A 20,083-nucleotide genomic window follows, 5' to 3' on the forward strand; every position below is an offset into this window, starting at 1 on the left:
ATGTTTGAGGCTGTGTAACCTTGAAAAATTTTACGAATAGGATAGTAATAGAGAAAAGAGAATGAGTAAATATTGAAAAAAGTTATAAAGAATGGAGACTTCAAATACCAAAATTATTACAGACACGTTCAGTTAGTAAGTTAGTAACAGACAGAGATGTCTGACAGCATAGCATTTGTAGCATATTCAGTTAAAAAAGTAATGGGGAAGGAGGAGGCTATCATTGTCTTAATACATTCCCAACATACGTCAAGTGTTTTACAGATAAGTTTGTTTGAAATCAGAAAAAGGTTATAAAGTTTGGGCACAAGATGTAGTTTTAGGCTTCAAGGATAGCATGAGGGTAACAACGACAAAAATTTTGTTAAGTTTGATAAGAAAGGACACAGTCCAAGCTCTTTCACTACCAACTATGGGAGCTATGTACAAGGATATTTTCAAGAGGTACAGTTATGATCATATTAATTATTTCAATTTTTCATTATCAAGTTCCATGCCAGAGTTTAGAGGGGGAGATAATTGAAATAATAATACTGAAGAGCACAGGAGAAAAGGATCAAGAAAGATTTACAGATGGAAGGGTTTATTCAAGTGATATTATTATGGAATGGAAATATTTTTTATTAGGCGGTGTTAGGACATTTTAGTCCCCTTTCAACCTTCGAATATTATCACTATGTTGAACACAGGAGTTGTTATAATTAATATTGAATGAGATCGTGAAGATGGTTGTTCACGAATATATGAAAAACAAGTTATAATTATTACAGAAGCAATAACAGAAATGGTCTGATGAAATGACGAACTTACACTGACGTGTAAGTATGTGTAAGTATAAATTATTTTTTTCTGTTTTCTTTGTCATTCTGAACTGTTTTTCCCTAGTTGGAAATTGATATATAATGAAGTTCTAGATAAAAACATTGTAAACATTATGAAGTTCTACTTTTAAAATATTCAAGTAATTTTTCAATACGTAAATTATTTTGAAAACTATGTAATGTGCTAATGCATAATATAAATTTGACTTTGCAATAGACTTGTCTAAATGTTTTAAAAAATGTTTGATTTCAATCCCGTGTTAGTACAGTATAAAAAATTGTTCTCAAAATTTTTCTTTCAATTAATTACATGATAAACCCAATTTTTCATGACAACTAATCACATAACGTATGGAATAAGAATTCCTTCGATTTATTTCATCTACTATTCAAGTGTGATCATGCATGGCGTGATTGTATATCATACAGTGCAATCCCAGCTATGTTATCGAGAATATTCCCGTTCGAATTAATTGACGTGATTAATTCAGTATTGGTGGATAACATTATGTGACACTAAATCTAGTTCTAGTCGTGTTAACTAAGTAAGCTTGAAAAACAAGTGAGACAATGAAACACTATTAATTCAGAATATTAGTGAACTGACATTGATATTAGAGAAAAATGAAATGAAACGCTTTTAATTCAGATTATTAGTGAACTTCCATTGGTATTAGATGACATTTATATGGGTTATATTGAACGAAATGAAGACGAATATGCACTAATAAACATGGAGAGACACAATAAACATTCAAAAAACAGTAAATTAATACAAAAATATGATGATTGTATATGAGAGTTTAACAAAATAATAAACATGAGCTCGACTATACTTATTTAGAAATATCTTTGTTAGACAGCAACATGTATTTTGTATTCTTGTACAGAATTGTACTTTATCATGAATTCCCGTTAGAGTGAGGTGTGACACATCAATTCTAAGGACAACCTCTAATTACCTAACATTTATCATGCGTACGTACGTTTTTCTATCAATCTTTAAAGCACCTTCATCATACCCAGTTACAAGGCTGCAAAAAATGCAGAATTTCAACGTTATTATCTGAATTGAATTAGAGTAACACATCTATAACAATATCTAATAGCGTGGCACTTAGCCGTCTTGGAGCGAAGTTTTTTTTCTGCAACTTTGTTTTGAAGTATGTGATAATAGATATCAAGTTTTAAATTAGTTTTCCGCCTCGGAGTTTCTAAAGAGATTCGTTTAATTCGTCATTTTTCTCATTTCGCATTTCTTCATTTTACATTCAATTTTCAGTCGTTTGCTATTCAATTGAATATCAGGGATCAGGCATACCATTGAAATTTATTTGGAGCCAGCAAAACTAGTAAAGTAGGCTATCAATTATCAAAAATGAATAACAATTTGAATAATATAGCTTACATATATAATATTGTGTCATGTTGAATACATCATGAATCATAGATATCCATGAAAAAGAGTAAAGAAAATTACAAGGAGTTAAAGCCAACTAGTAATGATAATTTTGGTCAAGGATGCTCTGATTCACAGACTCAATATGATCTAACTATATCATAATTGATAATACTCTACTCGTATTTACAATTCAACGTTGGTTCATTTATCAATGCTACTTCAAACAAATATTGCATGTCAAATTATCTTAATTAAACTGTTGATTCATTGAATAGTATTTTTATAATACGTAACTGCAGTATGTAAAAAAACACTTCATTTATATGGGCTACTTATTCAAATTAATAAAAACAATAAAAAAACTTGTAGTACCCTTTATTTAAAGCCTAATGACCTATGGTCAAAACTAGCCTTTAAAATATTTTAAAGTTTTTGATAAAGGGCACTACAAGTTATTATATTGTTTTTATTAATTTGCAGTATGTCATAACAGCAAAGCGAGATCAAGCCTGAGATTTACATAGCTTTAAAACTTATAATTTTCAAATATTGGAATGTACACAACAGGGCTCACATGTTCTGGGATTGCACTGATTAAAATTCTTCAGATTTCTTCAGATAAATATCAGAGAGATGGGGAACAGAATTCCCAATTTTTATAGAAATGGAGAAATATTTCCCAATTTTCGAAGGGGAAAATTTACAACGAATGCTCATCCAGCTGCAACTGAAATACACTGTAATATGAAACTTTGATTGAAATAATATGAATTTCACTTGATTACCTCCTAGTGGCCCAATAGGAGCCCCCGGTATCCGCAGGTTCCAACATTCTAGGAGTCGAACTTCCAAAAGCAAACATTATCGAACTTCGTTCATTTTTTCTTTTGGATTCGATTCTAGCCTCTCGCTCCTGCAACATAAATTTATAATTGAGAAAACTAGGTCCCATCATTCACAAATCACACATTTCACAAAATAATCTTCCTGGTTTCAAACTGTTAGTTAGTTTATAGTTGAGATCGAAATACAAGCTCAAATCAAATCAATTCAATTCTATTTATTCAATAACATCACAAACAAGATAATACTGAATAATAGAGCCCGCATAGATTATATAGTATGTGTGCTAATTAGTTTGGAGCTACTGATCCGATAGTAACAAGACGAAGAAAGTAGTAAGCAATTTTTCACTGTTCAGTAGAAATTTGAATGTCACAAAAATATTTATATTTCAGTAGGCCTATTTCAACGTAAATTTTCTAGTCGTATAATTCAATTAGTTTCAACCCTACACTTGAATAAGACATGCAATATACTCTTTTCTAATCTGTTCTCGATTCATATTGATTTGTTGAATGTTACAAGACGTACAAAACTAATTGAAAATTGAAATGTTCTATCTAAGGTTCAAAGATTACAATATACAGTCATGTTATATGGATTGATTGAGTACTTTATTTATGTAGATTACAATATATACTGGCTTATACATTATATACAATAGCTTACAATACAGCAAAATTATGGATGAATTTACAAAATATAAATCAAGAAAATAATTATTGAGCTGTATAATATATGAAAAAAATTTGTATTGACTATAGATAAAATGGATAATATTGTTATGCATCTACATAAATTGGCGGAGATTTGGACATATCAATGTCCATTCTTTGGAAAGAATATTCGAAGTATATCAGATGATGACAGATATCCGAATAAATAAGATCACAAAATCTCAATAATTCTGAATCGTTACATTACCATGCTCTGTTAGGGAAATAGAAAAGTGAGAGAGATAAAGTGAACCCTATTACAGCGAGTAAATCCTATTCGAGGATCAATTTATTTGTCATGATTGATGAGAAAATCGTACTGCCAGTTGTTTTATCCCTATTTGGTATAGGCTACATGACAGGTGTCCTGGATTATTTTATCCAAATATTGAATGTCAGTCAGAAATATTCGGAGACAGAGTTTGCAAACAATGGACGGCATTTCTACGATGAGGAGGAAAATAAGGTATTGCCTGCGTATGGCGAATGACAACTGAAAATGTTTGAATTGAAAATTTCTATTATAAATTAATTAATGTTCCAACATTAGGACAGTCAATATTGTAAGCGCATACAGCTTGTTCAGCATTGTTACTGATATTGTATCGGTACAAAGTAAAGCTGAACTTGACAGGATATTGGATACAATATTTCATCTGCAAGAGAACAGAGAATTTCATTGAGAGATTGGTAGATCAATATTCTATTATCTATTGTAATGTAAAGCAATAAAACATTGTGGTTTGCTTGAGCAATATTGTTACATGAATATCAGCTATGAATTGTTACTTTGGTGGATTATTGTGCGGAAGATAATTACTGGCTATTCTACCTAAACAACCAAACTAAACTTTTGTTTGTTGAGTGTATTTGAAACATGAGCGATTAAACAATGCTTGGGCTTATTCTGTACATGGAATTCTTGGAATTCACTACTATTTTGTTGAAAGAAGAGTGAAACAATTATGAATAAGTATACAAAATACAGTAGATTACATAATGATATCCCGTACTTATTATTTATTGATACACAGATCACAATTCATTGAAATGATTGGGGAAGGACCAACAGGCACGTGCGTGGTTTTTTAGGTCTTGAATAATACGGTCTCAATTATATTTCTTGAAAATATTGATCCATTTACGATATACGATGATTTTCAGTGAAAAATTCAAATCAATAATATGAATTACCGGAAAAATAAAAAGATAACTAGATTTTTGTTTAGTTTTTATGTTTCTTTTGGCTTGTGGACAAGAGAAAAAAGTACCGCGGTGGTAGTGGAATCCACGTTTTTGGGACATTCTGTATGAGATTTGAACACTCAGAAAAGCCTTTTCGCCTATAGTGAGATTCGGGTTATAAAATCAGCAATATTGGCTTGCCAACTTTGAAAAAGCAGATCTATGCTATTCCAGTTCCAAAATTGTTTGTAGACTGTGCATAAATATTATTAACTACCAAAATATTTCATCTCAATAATTGTTAAACATAATTATTTGAACATGAAAGTACAACTTTATGAGAAATAAAATATACTGGTAGCGAAATATTTGATCTCAATATTATGAAGACTAGTTATTAAAACATGAATAAATGTACTTTAATGAGAAAAATAATAAATTTGCGATTGGATATTGATCATTATGTAGGTATGGTTCTGTTTTTTTTTTCTATATCTTCTGCTTTCTTGGTTTTATGGCCTGCTGTCTTTGATCTTGATGGCCACAGTGGGATTATTTTTGGGAACTCGTTTGATAATATTGTTGCTTTATAGTCCATATTATTCTAGTTTATACTATTGGTGTTTCCAGTTTAATCGCTCTTATTCCTACAATAGGTTCATGCCAACAGTTGTCCTACTAACATAATTATCTTTACATAATATATAAGTGTTTTTAACTATAAGCTTCATGTATGCAAAGTTTCCCATTATTGTCTTTTCTTTTTTCTTTTATTCTTGAATTCTTCAGTATTAGTTACATACGTCTTTCTGTTTCTTTTATCTGCTACTATAAGTTTCATATTTGCAAGGTTTTCTACTATTTTGTTTGTATCTTGTTTTCAGGTTTTCCCTAAAACTCAATAGAATATTAGTCAAGTTACTTTATTTTCATTTTAATTTATTGTTTTTCAAATTGTATGCTCAGTGTGCGTTATGAGGGCAATAATGGGATTCAGTTCCTGGTGCCCTCAAATATGTATATTTTCAAAAAAATAAATAATAAATAATTATCAACATGAATCAACAAATAATATCGGATCAGATCTTTACCGGAATAACTCGAATCACAGCTATCTATTATAGAAGGCAGTGGGAAAATATCAAGGATTAATGGATTTTTTATTTTATGGATAAGTGACAACAATGCTGTCCTTCCATTTTCACTAACCTAATAACCTGTATCTCATTATATATGTCAATACATTATGTACAATATAGAAATATTAAGCGACATAGCTGACACAAGGCTAGATATTCATTCGTTATTGGAAAGTAAACAGAGAAAAACTTGAAACAAAAATAAAAAAATCGAAGCAAACAAATAAAAATGATAATACAATAGAAATAAAATATGAAAAATAGAAGAATACAGATGAAGTATTGAACATAAAGTAGTATAAAATAAATATGAAACAAAATATAGATGGATAAGCGTAAGACATGCCTGATTCTTGCGTAAGATGGCTTCCCGGCGATCGCGTTCGGCCTCCCATATCTGACGTTTGCGCTCCTCGACCTGGTGACGTCGGTCGTTGTCGCGCACACGCAGTTCCTCCATGCGCCTCCTCCGCTCCTCCTCCTTCTGCTCCCGAAACTTCTGGGCGGCCACCGCCTAAGCACAAGCAACGCAAAAACACACACAACTATCAAGCAAAAGCTGCTGCACATTGACACAAGTAGCATAGAATAGTTGAGAAAAACTGAAAAGTAGCACAAAATACTGGAGAAAAAGTGACAGATATCCATAAGGTGATAAGATCAAGTTTCTAAAACTGAATTTACAATAGTGAATGATGGATGAAGTAGATAAAGTAGATAGATACACACATTCAACACTGCTTACAAGTAGCATAAAAATTAAATTTATTCTCCCTTTGCAAAACAAAATTTTTTTACAAAGAATCTTTCTCTTAAGCCATGTCCACACTGAACAAATGTTCGACAAACATGTTTATAGAAAAAGTTTGAGCAAATTTTATTGTGTTTGACAAACAATGTTTGCCCGTGGCCAGTGTTGACGTATCACCAAACAAAATATTTGTAAGTGGGAAGAAAAGGTTTTATGGTTTACAGCTGTTTTACAGCTGTTAAAACTGAAAATGTTTGGAAAAACAGTAATTTTTGTTTGACAAACAATGATTGTCCAAACCTTTTAAAATGTTTGTCCCTGAGCTCCTCAACAAACATGTTTGCCGAACATGTATGTCGAACATTTGTTCAGTGTGGACACGGCTTTAGAATTAAACTGGCAGCAATAGTGTATAGGCGCTGCCAGTCACATGAATCTTAGTTACATAAATTAAATATACCATATAATTGCTATTTTCAAAAATTAAGCAAAGTATTATACGGCCATTGCGGAACAAGTGTATATTCATGTGTGAACGATAATAAAACATAATTTAGAAAAACAAAACAAAGGTCAGTGTTATTAAGATTCATAATAATGAAATAATACTATATTGATTAAGTATGAGCTAAGGTAAAAAATGTAAATAACCACTTACAGAAAAATTAGAAATTGACCGAAACATACATAAATTTTACTGTAGCCGAGTTATGTGATGGGTTCTCAGGAGAGAATGGAAAAAAGTTAATTATTTCTGGGATCTAAAATAGCCAGTCTTTTAGTATGGATGAAAATTCTTTCAAAGTTCTATTTCTTCTACTGTGGGACAGTGTTGAAAATATTGGAGAAAAAGAGACAGATATCCATAGGGCAAGAGAAGGCGCTAAGAAGAATTTTATAGAACTGAATTTACAGTAATTAATGATAAACGAAGTAGATGATGATTTTGATAACGTAATGCAGCATCTACAAGTTGGCCCAATGAAGGATAAAAGGCGACCAGCACCAATGTGTGGATGCCGGCTACCGTTGGCCTTCATTGAGCACTGGTCAAATTGCAGCACAGTATACATACAGTATGGAAACTTGGCTATTACCCTGACGCAAAAATCCGCCATCTTGTTAGGAAGCGCCGCATTGTAATAGTATTGATGGTAGGTTCGGATCACTTTAATGATCCGGATCAATTGATCTCATTCACTGCCACGAGCCAATCAGAAGATCAGGATTGGAAGTTCCCAAGGTCACGTGACGTGTCTAGTATTTGCGTCATGTAAAAAGCATTGGCTAGATAGGCGTTTGATTACAAGTTTCCATTCTGTACCTATTCTGTGATTGCAGGCTGGGCCAGCTTACTGAGCCAGCGACTGGGCCAACATATGGATGTGGCATAAATGAAGTACAGAGAAATGGAGCTGAGAAAATGAATGAAAAGAGAGCCATTAAAGCAAACGACGCAAAAATTGCATGAATGAATAAGATATGAATAATAGGGCCATATGCAACGTCGAACGTCGATCTACTATATTACAAAGATGCATGGTTGCATTTCATAGGACATGTTTCATTCCGGGTTTAAACCAACAGCTGATCTATCTTCATTATTAAATCGAGAAGGTGCATATGGACCTTAAAACTAATAAAAACATTAATGAATAAAACCATAGACAAAATATAGCATAATATACCATTATGCTATCTTTTCTCTATGATAGAACATAGACGGCCTCAAGTGGAAGTAAATAATGGTAAGAATAATGTGTGGTTTATAATGAAATTGAATTCTTCAATGTTGTTTTCCATCACAAACTGCTTATTATTGAATCACTTTTTGCTATTAGAAAAAACGACTAGCAGTCAGATATTTTACAATGAATGAATTATTAATCACTCACTTTGACAACGAGATCTTTCGGCAGGTTCGCCATCTTCTTGGTTGACAAGATGGCGAACCTGCCAAAAGATCTCGTTGTCAAAGTGAGTGAATAATTCATTTATTGTAAAATATCCGACTGCTAGTCGTTTTTTCTAATAGCAAAAAGTGATTCAATGAAATTGACTTACTCAACATGGCCTATCCAAGATTTCGCTTGATTGAAACTGTATTCAAATTTGAAGAACATGCGTTCAATCATAGCTTGATTCAGCCATGTGTGATCAGACTAGTGTTAAACTTGAACTGTGCATTAATTAGGCATCGGAGTAGGTTGGATAAAACTTGGGGTTTGATAGAACTATTCAATAACAGCAGCAAATAAAAAATGAATATTATGCAAAGGCTATACATTATCATAATCAAATCTTATGATTTGTATTTTTTTGTATTCGGAACTCGCTCCTCACACACAGGCACTTGCCAATATGAGGAGCCTTCTTCACATTTAATATTGTATTATATTGTATTTTGTAAAAGAAGAAAATAGATAAATTTCAATTTTAATTTATAGGATAAAATTTTTATGGCCGCTTTGAAAAGGTCTCTGCTGTGTCTTCTCGATCCACATCATTATGTCAATAAACATAAACGTTTTTATACATTTGATACAATTGAGTTCATTATTACAATATGAAATGAGCTTCAAGCAGCCAAAAAAATACTTTCAAGGCCAAATAGCACGTAAGAAAAATTTCTCAAGAAAAGCATGAAGCAAAAAATACAATAGCTCACAATATTCAATATTTCTTACAACAAGGTGGCAATATATGTCATGAATCGGGAATGGCTGTTAGCTAATAATAAAATTGCATGTTACATCAAATCAAATAATTTTTTTTCAAATCAAAAATTTTATTCGAATTTAAACAATTGTAATATTACATTTTTCTTCTCACATTTGAATCGAATCTTCAATTCGAGATCTATGGAGCTTTATAGTAAATGTCAGAGTTATCAATAGACGGACAAATTTTTTGACGGAGAATTTATTATCGTAAATGTTTGTTGCATTGTTCCATGGTGTCACCGAGGCAGGGTTAACAAATTACTAGATAAACAGTTTATTTAAATAGAATATGTATAAAAATTTAAAATAACATTTTCAAAATAAAGTTTTATTGAGAACAGATGTAGAATGTGAATTCTAAACTTATAAGTTATAATTTTTTGATGACGTGTCTGAAATGTTGGAGGCGTTGTCTTCGTGACTTGCAACTTATGTCTTTTTCCTGTTCTTGCCCTTTTCTGAAAAATGGCTGGCTACAAGTATTGTCGTGGAGTTTTGCTCTAAATCATTTTCGTTTATTAATGTTTTAAATTGTGTTTTATATAAATTTTTGTGCATAATTAGCTATTAGTGTAGTAAAGCCAATAGCCACTGTGTTTCAACTGTAAACTAGATAAGTATTTTAGTTCGTAGTTACTTGAAATAATTAGGCTTGTAAGTTATTGTTCTTTGTATATTTCTGTGTTTTGCCAAAATTTTATCTGAAGATTATAAGTTAATTTGCTCTGAAAACTGGATTTCTCATTCATAGGCAATAGATCCATTCACAGTTTATCAAGAATCTATTTTATTGGAGCCGACAACTATTCTTAGGTTGATAGGTGTTAAATGCTATTCCAACCGTTTAAGGAAAAATTGGTAGCATGGCACAATTGAGGGTCTTGCCAAACCCGAAGGTTTTTCAGTGGGTGCCCAGTTACAAAAAAACGAGTTACACAAATTATAAATAAACTTAGACAAAATAAATAACTTATTATGACACTTCAAAGATTTCAAGAATAAGATGAAAGAAAACAAATACAAATTACAAAAAGAAAATAAGAAATATACAAAAGATTTTGATAGAGAATTAATAAATACATTGAGCAATTAAGTTTAGATAGATGGGTTTATTATAGATGGACAGATTTATTCTTCATATACAGCACTAGTTTATCGCTGAATTTTACACATTAGACTGTTGTGAGAATAAAAATAAGATTATTAGAAATAGCTCATAACACTGGATTAGCGTAGTTTACAGGAGATAGTCTATACGATTTTTACAATTTTTGGTTAGATATGAATTCAATTTGTAAATAGCCTTCGATAAAGTTAAACTAACAACATAACTACCACTCTCCATGAATATCTACCACTCTAGATAGATAAGAATGAACGGTATCGTTTCTTTCTTACTACTATAATTTTATTATTCTTTTAAATTTTGTATTTTGTAGTTTTTTTAATAAATTTTTAATAATTAATTTTGTAGTTCTCTGTGAAATGTAAATTTTTTAGCTCAAAAATTTCTAGTTTCATTAAAGATTTAGACTTTTTGAAAAATTATTAAGTTACTGTTTTAGATTTTTTGATTTCAGACTCATATAGTATCTATTTGATTCAAAATTTGCTTGTTTATCTGAGTATTGAAGAGCGTAAATTGTAGTTTGAAAAATGAAAGTGACATAACCAACATTTTGATTTGGACAGTATAGTATAAATTGGAAATGGGACAGTTTTGGGCATGAACCTGTTGTTCCATTCCTCATGTTAAGTATTTGTACACAATGTGATAAAAAATAAATAAATACTACCACTCTCCATTCATATCTACCACTGGTTAGCTGATATGAATTAAATTTGTAAATAGCCCCCAATAATGGTGAATTAATAACACTACAACTCTTACCAAAACGTTTTTAATTCTATAACTTACCTGGAGGGTTCAATAAGATATTATTCAACCAGTATTCAACAACACACGCACAAGATTTCTTTTAGGAGATACCTAGAGAACTAGCGAACCGCATATGATACATGTGTGCTCTAAAATGGGATACTGCTCGGTAACACTGATAAGAACGTGCTTATTGAGCAAATGGGGATAGTTATTAATGAATCAGCTTGAACGCTATAGCATCTTCTCTATGATAAGAGCTATTTAGGATCTGCATTATAATGAACCATGTTTAATTAATTCAGGTTTCTATCTAGCATAAAATGTTCAGCAAAACATTCAGACATAACATTTTTTACATTGAGTTGAAACACGTTCAAAAAAATAACTCAGAGCATAGAGATAGAATCACAGATATCAATAAATGAAAAATTAACAATTAGAGTACCCCTCTTAAATTTGATTTACTTACAAACATGTTACAACATTAATGTAATTTTTAAGACACACTTGAAAATAACATTAATGTTGATACATGTAAAGCTGCGTTGACACCAAAGTTATTAACAAAATGTTAATAACTTAACCCTAATAGATTCTATTAGATTGAAAATAACTTATCATACACATGATGATTATATGTGTTTGTCAAGTTCCGTTCAATCTAATAGAATCTATAAGGATTAAGTTATTAACATTTTGTTAATAACTTTGGTGTAAACGCGGCTTAAGGTAAGTAAACATTTTTCAAAAAGGGTACTTAGATATTTTATTTTTATTTCTTGATAAGTGTAGCCCTAACTAATAAGGTAATAACATCACAATGCTTGAAAAGAATTTTAAGACTGATTCAAATGTACAATTCTAAACTATTTTGAAGCAAATATGTCAATATATTGCAGTTTGCCATCCATATGTTCAGCTACGTTTCATACTCCTCATTCATGTCATGATCCGAGAGAATAGTTGAAGCCTTCTTCTATCCCCTCACTAAACATGTATGCTCTTTTGAAAAGTCGGTTATGTACATTATCTACATAATGTAGTTGAAAACTATAATTCTAGTTATACTTTTCAGTTTGATAAAAAAACATCCTGAAAGCTAACTTTATATGTTGTGGTGGAGATGGCGTTGCGGTAGGAGAAGGAATTCAACATTCCTGAATATTATTGGATTCAACAGATCTTCAAGATAGTTTGTGGAGATTTTTTCAGGTTTGATAAACTGGTCAGGTTTATAAACTGGTGATCAATTTGAGGGAATTTATGCAGATTGAAGATGGATAGTAACAGTTTGTTATGGTTATGTTATGACTGAAACATAATTTTGTGGAAATGGAAACGCACCTGTTGCTTGAGCTCTTCAAGTTTTCTTTGGCGTTCTTCATTTTGGCGCTCCTTAAGCTGGCGAAGTCTCTCCTCTCGATCCCGTTGGGTCACCGCTGCATTCTCTTTACCTGCAAAACCAAATTCCTCAATAACAAACATGAAATGAACGAATGTTTTTTCATAACAAAGGAAGTAACCAATAAATCCATCACTGATACGACTTGTGTTTGAAAGTAAGCTAGATGAGTGAAATAACTCACTATTTTGCAATCTAGCGTGTGTTTCACTCATGTTAAAGAGTTCTGTATTTACAATGAGAAAACCTAAATAATTTTCAATATTTATGTGCAACACAAGTCATATCTTCACTAGAAGTAATAAATATGAAATGGAACGATACTACGAGATGAAATAAGACGAGTGATCAATTATTCGAAATAATTCAATTTATTTAAATAAGAGGTTAAGACTTACTACTTTTCACTCTTCTACTACATTTTATGTTTATGTTTATGTTGTTTGTATATTGACGCTGTTCCTAATGTACCTGTACATGTTTATGAATAAAGATTTTTTCAATTCAATTCAATAATGTATATAGTGTAATGAGAAATGTAATGAAATAAGTGCATAACTCACTATGAATTTTTAAGCAAATAAATTTCAAGTTTCAAATACAGTATTTTATATTGTATATCAGTTAAGTTGTTTGAATTAATGATGAGTGATGTATGCATATTGATATTGCCAGCATTTGAAGATCAATTCAATCCAATAATAGGTGAAATTCAAGACAAATGTGAAATAGTATAAAATACTTTCAGAGATGGAGATATTTATATTGAAAATTATTTGAAAATTAGAATAGAAAAGATATAAAGACAAAATAATGAGTTTGTTAGTCAAACTGGATCGGAAAATTAATAAAAAGAAGATTTTACTCAGTAAGGTAGTGAAAATTTAATCAATTACAAGTTGATAAGGTTACTTGAGATCTTCTTTAGCAAATAATATTGGCCATATCAACATAACAATAAGACAGGAATTCAAGTTTCTTCCAAATCTGTAAAAAAATACACATTCTAATGAAAATACTGTACATTCATCTTGATTTCAAAATGTATATTTTCTATTTTTAGACATTAGAATATTTTTTTTAACTGAGTGTGAAGATCCTGATGTATTTTCCACCAGGATCCTCTACTACATACTTCAAACTCAGTGGAAAAGTTTGCCTCAATGAATATTAGCAATCTATTAAATGTATTAAATGTATTACCCGGCACACAAATACAACAAAATAAAAAATATCCTACAACGATCATATTTTATAAAGAGTTAGGAGTGGGAGTTCCTATTTGGGTTTGGTTAGTAAGCAGTTGTAAGGACAAAATGGAACCTTGATAAAGCCACAGTCACACTTTTATGCTACGTTTTATTGCACTGGTCTGTTTTATAGCTGAAGTTAGTTGATGGAAGTCGCCTTAAATACTTGATAAGGTACTCATCTGCATTCATTTCTGTTTGGCAACAGATAACTAAATTTGCATCACCATTATTTGAGAACATTAAAAGGCAAGATGAGGCCTGTACAATTTAAGCTTTCATATTTCCATATCAATCTAGCTTCCTATTAATCTTGTTACTAAAAAATTTAATTGTTTGTTGATAAAAACACTGGACTGTATTATTGTTGAATCCAGATACTCAGACCGTTATGCAGCATCAACGTTCAATGCTAAACTGAGTTTGCATGAAGATATGATCGCATCTACTGTGTATTGGTTTAAAGCAAGATCCTCAACGTTCAAACCTTAAATTATATACGGCTTTAAATTGAGGTGACTAATTTCAGTTATTGTCAAAATTATGCAGAAGTTGCAATCAGGGTGAGTTCCAATCCAAACCAAAATTGATAATGGATAGGTGTGCTATGTCGAGGTGAACGCCCATCTCAGAATCAGAGATTTATTAAAATTGAACCATAATTGCATCGATTTGACAATTGATTTTTTTAGCGTCCTTCCAAACTTCAAGCCATTGCGACATTACTCGACATAGCTGATTATAGTAGCCTACGCTACATAATAGTTATCGTAGTAATGAATAAAATTATAAAGAAAGTTAGCAAGCACTAGTTACACTAGACATCAATTATTATGAAACACATAAATAATATTAGTACAACACATAACACAGAATAACTGTATCAACATAATATAGCTTATGCAAGGACACCTATGAACCAAGAAGGGGAGAATTTCATCATTTCACAAGGATGTATGTTGATAGAGTACAAAAAAATTATTCTTCAAGAAAGAAAAGACTTTTCGGTCAAAGCCAAAAAACCTGTATAGGAGAGAAATTCCTTTCAAAACTGAAATATGCCCTTTGTGCTTGATTCGTTGATCATTTGTGATTTAATCAATAAATTATGTGATTTACGAGAAAGCATGCATGAATATAGAGTAAATTCTGGGTACTATAAATTGTGACTGATGTGAAGATATCTAAGACCTAACATATAAAAATAAATTTCCGATAATCTTATTTTTTATATTCTATGGTGATTTCCCAAGCTGTGCAATGCAAAAAATTTAAGTTTTGCGCGGTGAATAGATATAGTGGATTATGATATATTGAGTTTATCTGTTGGAAATTGATACACTTTCATATTTATTTATAGATCATCTAAAATATTTTTTCGAAGTAACAAGAGTAAATTTTGAGTTTAAAGTGTTAAATCTATTATAATAATGGATTGATACGCCATGTTTTCCTCAAACACTGGGATAATTTATTTATATGGCTAGTGTAACAACCTTTGGTTCTCTCAACCAACAGAAGCCATACGATGAATAAATACAGTAATAATAAAGCCTGTGAAAACTTGTAGTTCGCTTGAACATTTCTAAATAAGTTGAGTCTAGAGAAATCTAGAGCACTCTAGTAGCTTAAGAGTTCTTTCAATAATATTCAGTTTCCAACAAAACTAGACATTACATTGAGTTGAAAATACGTTGTTGAAAATACGTTGTTGAAAATACGTTGTTGAAAATACGTTGTTGGTGTTAATATTGAGTTGAAAATACGTTGTTGGTGTTAATATTTTCCGTCTATTTCTCCCAAAACACCATAATGATTGAATATCATGCAAATATTTGCTAATTTGGCACTAATTTGTTATAATAACAAACACTAGTTTTCCTAATCATAGATAAATTTGAACCAGATGAATTTGTGAAACAATGTAAAAAACTGAGAACATAAGAAAGGGTTATTTGTTATCATCTTTTGATATTTACGAATGCCTAGCTTGTTCAAGAAAACAAAAATAGCAATCTATGAATTCAATAGTCAGGCGTGAATTAAATTTTTTATTATTTTAATAGATAGGTAACTTACTTATCAATTTTTTAAAAATAAATTACTTTTCTGGAATAATTAATAATAAATTGGAAAACTATACACTTCAAATCAATCCGTACGAAGAGATGCTCTAAAAATTCTATTCTGTTCAACTACCATGGAAGAAAGTACTTTTAATAACCAATTTCAAATCAATCTAACAAACTCAGTTAAAAATTAATGGTATTAAAAAAATAAAACATCAATTGTGTAGCTTTAACTAATCAATAATAGGGTTAAACGTCTTCTAGAGTGAGACTAACTGCATTAAAATAATTTTCAATAAAAAATGTTCTACAAGAACCAATATTGTAATAACAGGCGTGGAAGCTATAAATTTTCAAGAATTTGCTATGCTATTATACTACCTATTCCAACTAACATTGCAGTAGTAAAGTATTTTTGACTTTGGGTTTTAGTGATTCCCGACATAGAGTAACAGATAAAAGAGTTGCAAATCGAACAAGGAGTGTAGGTGTTATCTACCTTCGTCTAAAAGCGAAGTCCCGTCACTCCAAGTGTCTCGTCCGTAACGATCAGACGAGCCTGTCAAAGAGAATAACAATGATTTGCAAATTAAAAATGAAATCGACTGAATGTTCGAAATAAAAAGTTAATGCACAGGAAAAAATAATTGATAAATGATTTAGGTTGTAATTAATTGGAAACAAATTCCATATTGGAAACGATTCTATACTTCCAATCTTTTTTCAAAGAAAAATCAATGATTAATTTGATGTAAATTCTTGGAAACGAATTCCAGATGCTATTCTTCTAACATTTTTTCAAAAGAATAATAATTAATGAATAATTTTGTTGTAAATTCTAGCAAAAGATTTCTAGATGCTATTCTTCCAACCTTTTTCACATTCTGGAGGTTTCAATATTGCGAAAAAAATCGGGGAAACTAAACAAACTCAAGATTCGGTACGGTGGTGGTTATGATTTTGAAAAAACTTATTAACGCGGATTAAATTTGATAAAAAGTGTAAAGTATTAAATAGAAGTTTGTAGAACTCACGTCACGTTCAGAAATGGACGCTGCAAATCATTCTGTACAACTCTATATAATATTTTATATAGTATATTAAAAGGATTATAATTGAAAGGATTTTATATAATCCTTTTAAGTTTGTGTATGTTTACTAATAGAAGATAATAGGTTTTAAAACGGAAGAATGGAAGAAACGGACGTATGGTTACGTGGAGATCACGGGGGAAGGTTGAATGAAGCTTTTTGGGTCAGAAAATTATTGTGATACATATCTACAATCAATTTTACAAAAGTTCAAAAGTCTACTTTTGAAAAAAGGAATCAAATGAGCGTAAATCCTGAATATAAACACAATACCGTATACAGTAGCCTACAGTGATGTAGGATGGACATATTATCACTAAGTGAGTGGATATAAACTAATAATTAATAACTGTGATAATTACATGTAATTTACATTTAAATTACAACATGTGGTAGCACTGTGGTAAATAACCTGTAGTAATTTTCATGAACTTCGTGTATATTCCAATCGGGTAAAGATTTTAAAAAATACCAGCTGATCTTTTTCACCAATCATTTATTAGATTCTAGGCCTACACTGCGACGTTGCAATATCGTAGGACAGGGCCTTGTATTAGAGGTGGTTATGGTAATAGCAATGTATCTATTCTACATTCTTTGGGAGATAGCCTAAGATATAAAGTTATGTAATAAACAGTGTTGATCGATTTATCAAGTTTTATCACTACAAATAGTAATCCAATATTTATAATTTAATTCATTTCAAATATGGCATACAATTGAGAAATTGGGAGTTTTAAATGACATCTCTAGAGCTTACATTTGATATAGCTGAATTGGATTAATGGATTTCTGCAGAATTACAGATGAAAATCTGTCTATTAATTTAGTTGAATGTGGAATGGCAAAGCTTACATGAATTTATATGATCAAATTGATCACCGAATTAAGCAATATATCAACATCAAACGAAACAGTGGATGGAACTCAATCAATTTTCTGCTAATTGGCGTGACGGTTTCCAATTAATTCTTCCCACATTTTCGACCTACATGGATTTGATTGAAATGAGAAGAGTATAAATGTGAATTTGATGCCCAATGGGATTAGCATGCATTTCATTTTAGCAGGAAGCCAATGAACACGCCTACTTACACTGATGTTAATATGCCTAATTATTAATAATTCCCTACCAATATTATCCATTATATGTTTTTATTCAACTGATTTTCGAACCATTATTACCCATTACATGATTCTATTCAACTGGTTTGTGAACAACTATTCGCTTGAAGATGGAGAATGCACTACAAAGCCGAAAGATAATACCATGGAGGCAGTGTAATAACGATTAGTTATCCTATGATAATACCATAGAATAAGCAATTAGTATGTTTTCTCCAAGATATACAAGTGGATGTGATAGATTCATACTTGATTTGATTTCATGATGTGATATAAATAGATGAAATTGCTTTATTGATCATTTAAAATTTATTCTATTTCAACAGCATTTCAACTTCATTATACCAACATATTAGTAAGATAATAAAAATATTAATTCAAGTACGTGAAACCTCGATTCTTTTATTTGAATACTTGAAAAAAATGGAATAAATCAATCACAATTTATGGATGGATTTTTTTTTCATTTTTGTTTAGTTGGTGAGGACAATTTTCTCCCGTAGCCTATTCAATTTTTATCATTTTAATTTAAAAACGTGATTTCATCCGAAAAAATACATCATGTGGTAAGTGAAATCAAATTACGTGTACTGATCATTTCAATTGTTAGTAATATTTATTAGTAATTAACAAAGTAATTGATTGACACAAACGCTGAATTGATGAGGCGGGTTTTACAATATAATGTGGAATAAGTTAAAAAGTTGTGGTACACCTTCTAAGCGATCAGTCTATCTTTACTAACAGATTTATCCCTTCCCAACTCAGCAATTGAATTTTCGCCACAATCAATAAGTTTGATAGATTACGATGAAAACTTTGATATTTACAATTTTTCAAAATGTGGGTTAATGTATGAATATTTCAACCATCATTCTGTATCTAGTTAAGGTGTTTAAATGAGATAACCGCGATAAAAAAAATACTATGCAGACACTTAATGAGAATTTATCTATCGATAATGAATGGTTTCAGCCATATTGTGAATTTGGTAATGGTGTTAGATAACAATGCAAAAAATGTTACTAGTGAGTAAAGTAAACGTAGTTACACAAGAAACTACAAAGTAGAGACATTCAAGTAAAATTTATGTAAGATAAATGTCAGTAAGTTTCCTGATATGGTGTTACAAGTAGAAAAAAACTGTAGTTAGTTTATGGAATGGTTTGAGCTTTCATCTGGCAAATAACTAACCATGTTTAGCAACATAAAAGACATGAGTTGTTGAAAACAACTCTGTTAGAAAGAGAACTATGATTCAGTAACACAGGTAAAACATAAACATTATTATTTACAGCCGCCATATGTTTGTGAGGTAGAAAGCCGGAAAGGGAGATATTTGTACAAGAGTTGTTTGAAAATATTGATGGAGAATTTTATCGAGGAAATCTCCCATGAGTAATAATGCACATGTAGACTTCACAAGCATATCTCATTATACTCCCAGTAAGAGGAACACAAATAACAGCATCTAAAATGTATTGCAAATGAAGATATATTAATTATTATTAAACGAAAATCCCAATTAAATGCTGTAAATAACCCCGAAGGCTTCTGCTACAGCATATATTGACAACACAAACAGCTATCTGTAGAAGATATATTAGATAACCGAGCATGGAAAACATTCATGTCAATATATACAGCGAAAAAATATATAAACGAAGAGGAAGGAAGAACAGGA

At 30.9% G+C, this 20,083-nt stretch overlaps 1 protein-coding gene across 50 annotated transcripts in view; it reads right to left on the reverse strand.

Moving 5' to 3' along the window:
• LOC111052973 (MAP7 domain-containing protein 1) overlaps nt 1-20,083 on the reverse strand; it is a 331,750-nt gene that overhangs the window by 40,695 nt on the left and 270,972 nt on the right. For 23 of the 50 annotated variants that reach the window (XM_039432960.1, XM_039432967.1, XM_039432971.1 and 20 more), the window contains 5 exons: nt 16,683-16,742; nt 12,807-12,916; nt 6,453-6,620; nt 3,009-3,136; nt 1,808-1,855 (listed from right to left, as the gene is read on the reverse strand). In XM_039432960.1, the coding sequence (XP_039288894.1) occupies nt 1,808-1,855; nt 3,009-3,136; nt 6,453-6,620; nt 12,807-12,916; nt 16,683-16,742 (514 nt within the window). The remainder of the gene's footprint in view (nt 1-1,807; nt 1,856-3,008; nt 3,137-6,452; nt 6,621-12,806; nt 12,917-16,682; nt 16,743-20,083) is intronic. The other 27 variants (XM_039432953.1, XM_039432952.1, XM_039432947.1 and 24 more) reach the window with 3 other exon arrangements.

Source organism: Nilaparvata lugens, chromosome 7, assembly GCF_014356525.2.
Source record: "Nilaparvata lugens isolate BPH chromosome 7, ASM1435652v1, whole genome shotgun sequence".
Classification (NCBI taxonomy): domain Eukaryota; kingdom Metazoa; phylum Arthropoda; class Insecta; order Hemiptera; family Delphacidae; genus Nilaparvata; species Nilaparvata lugens.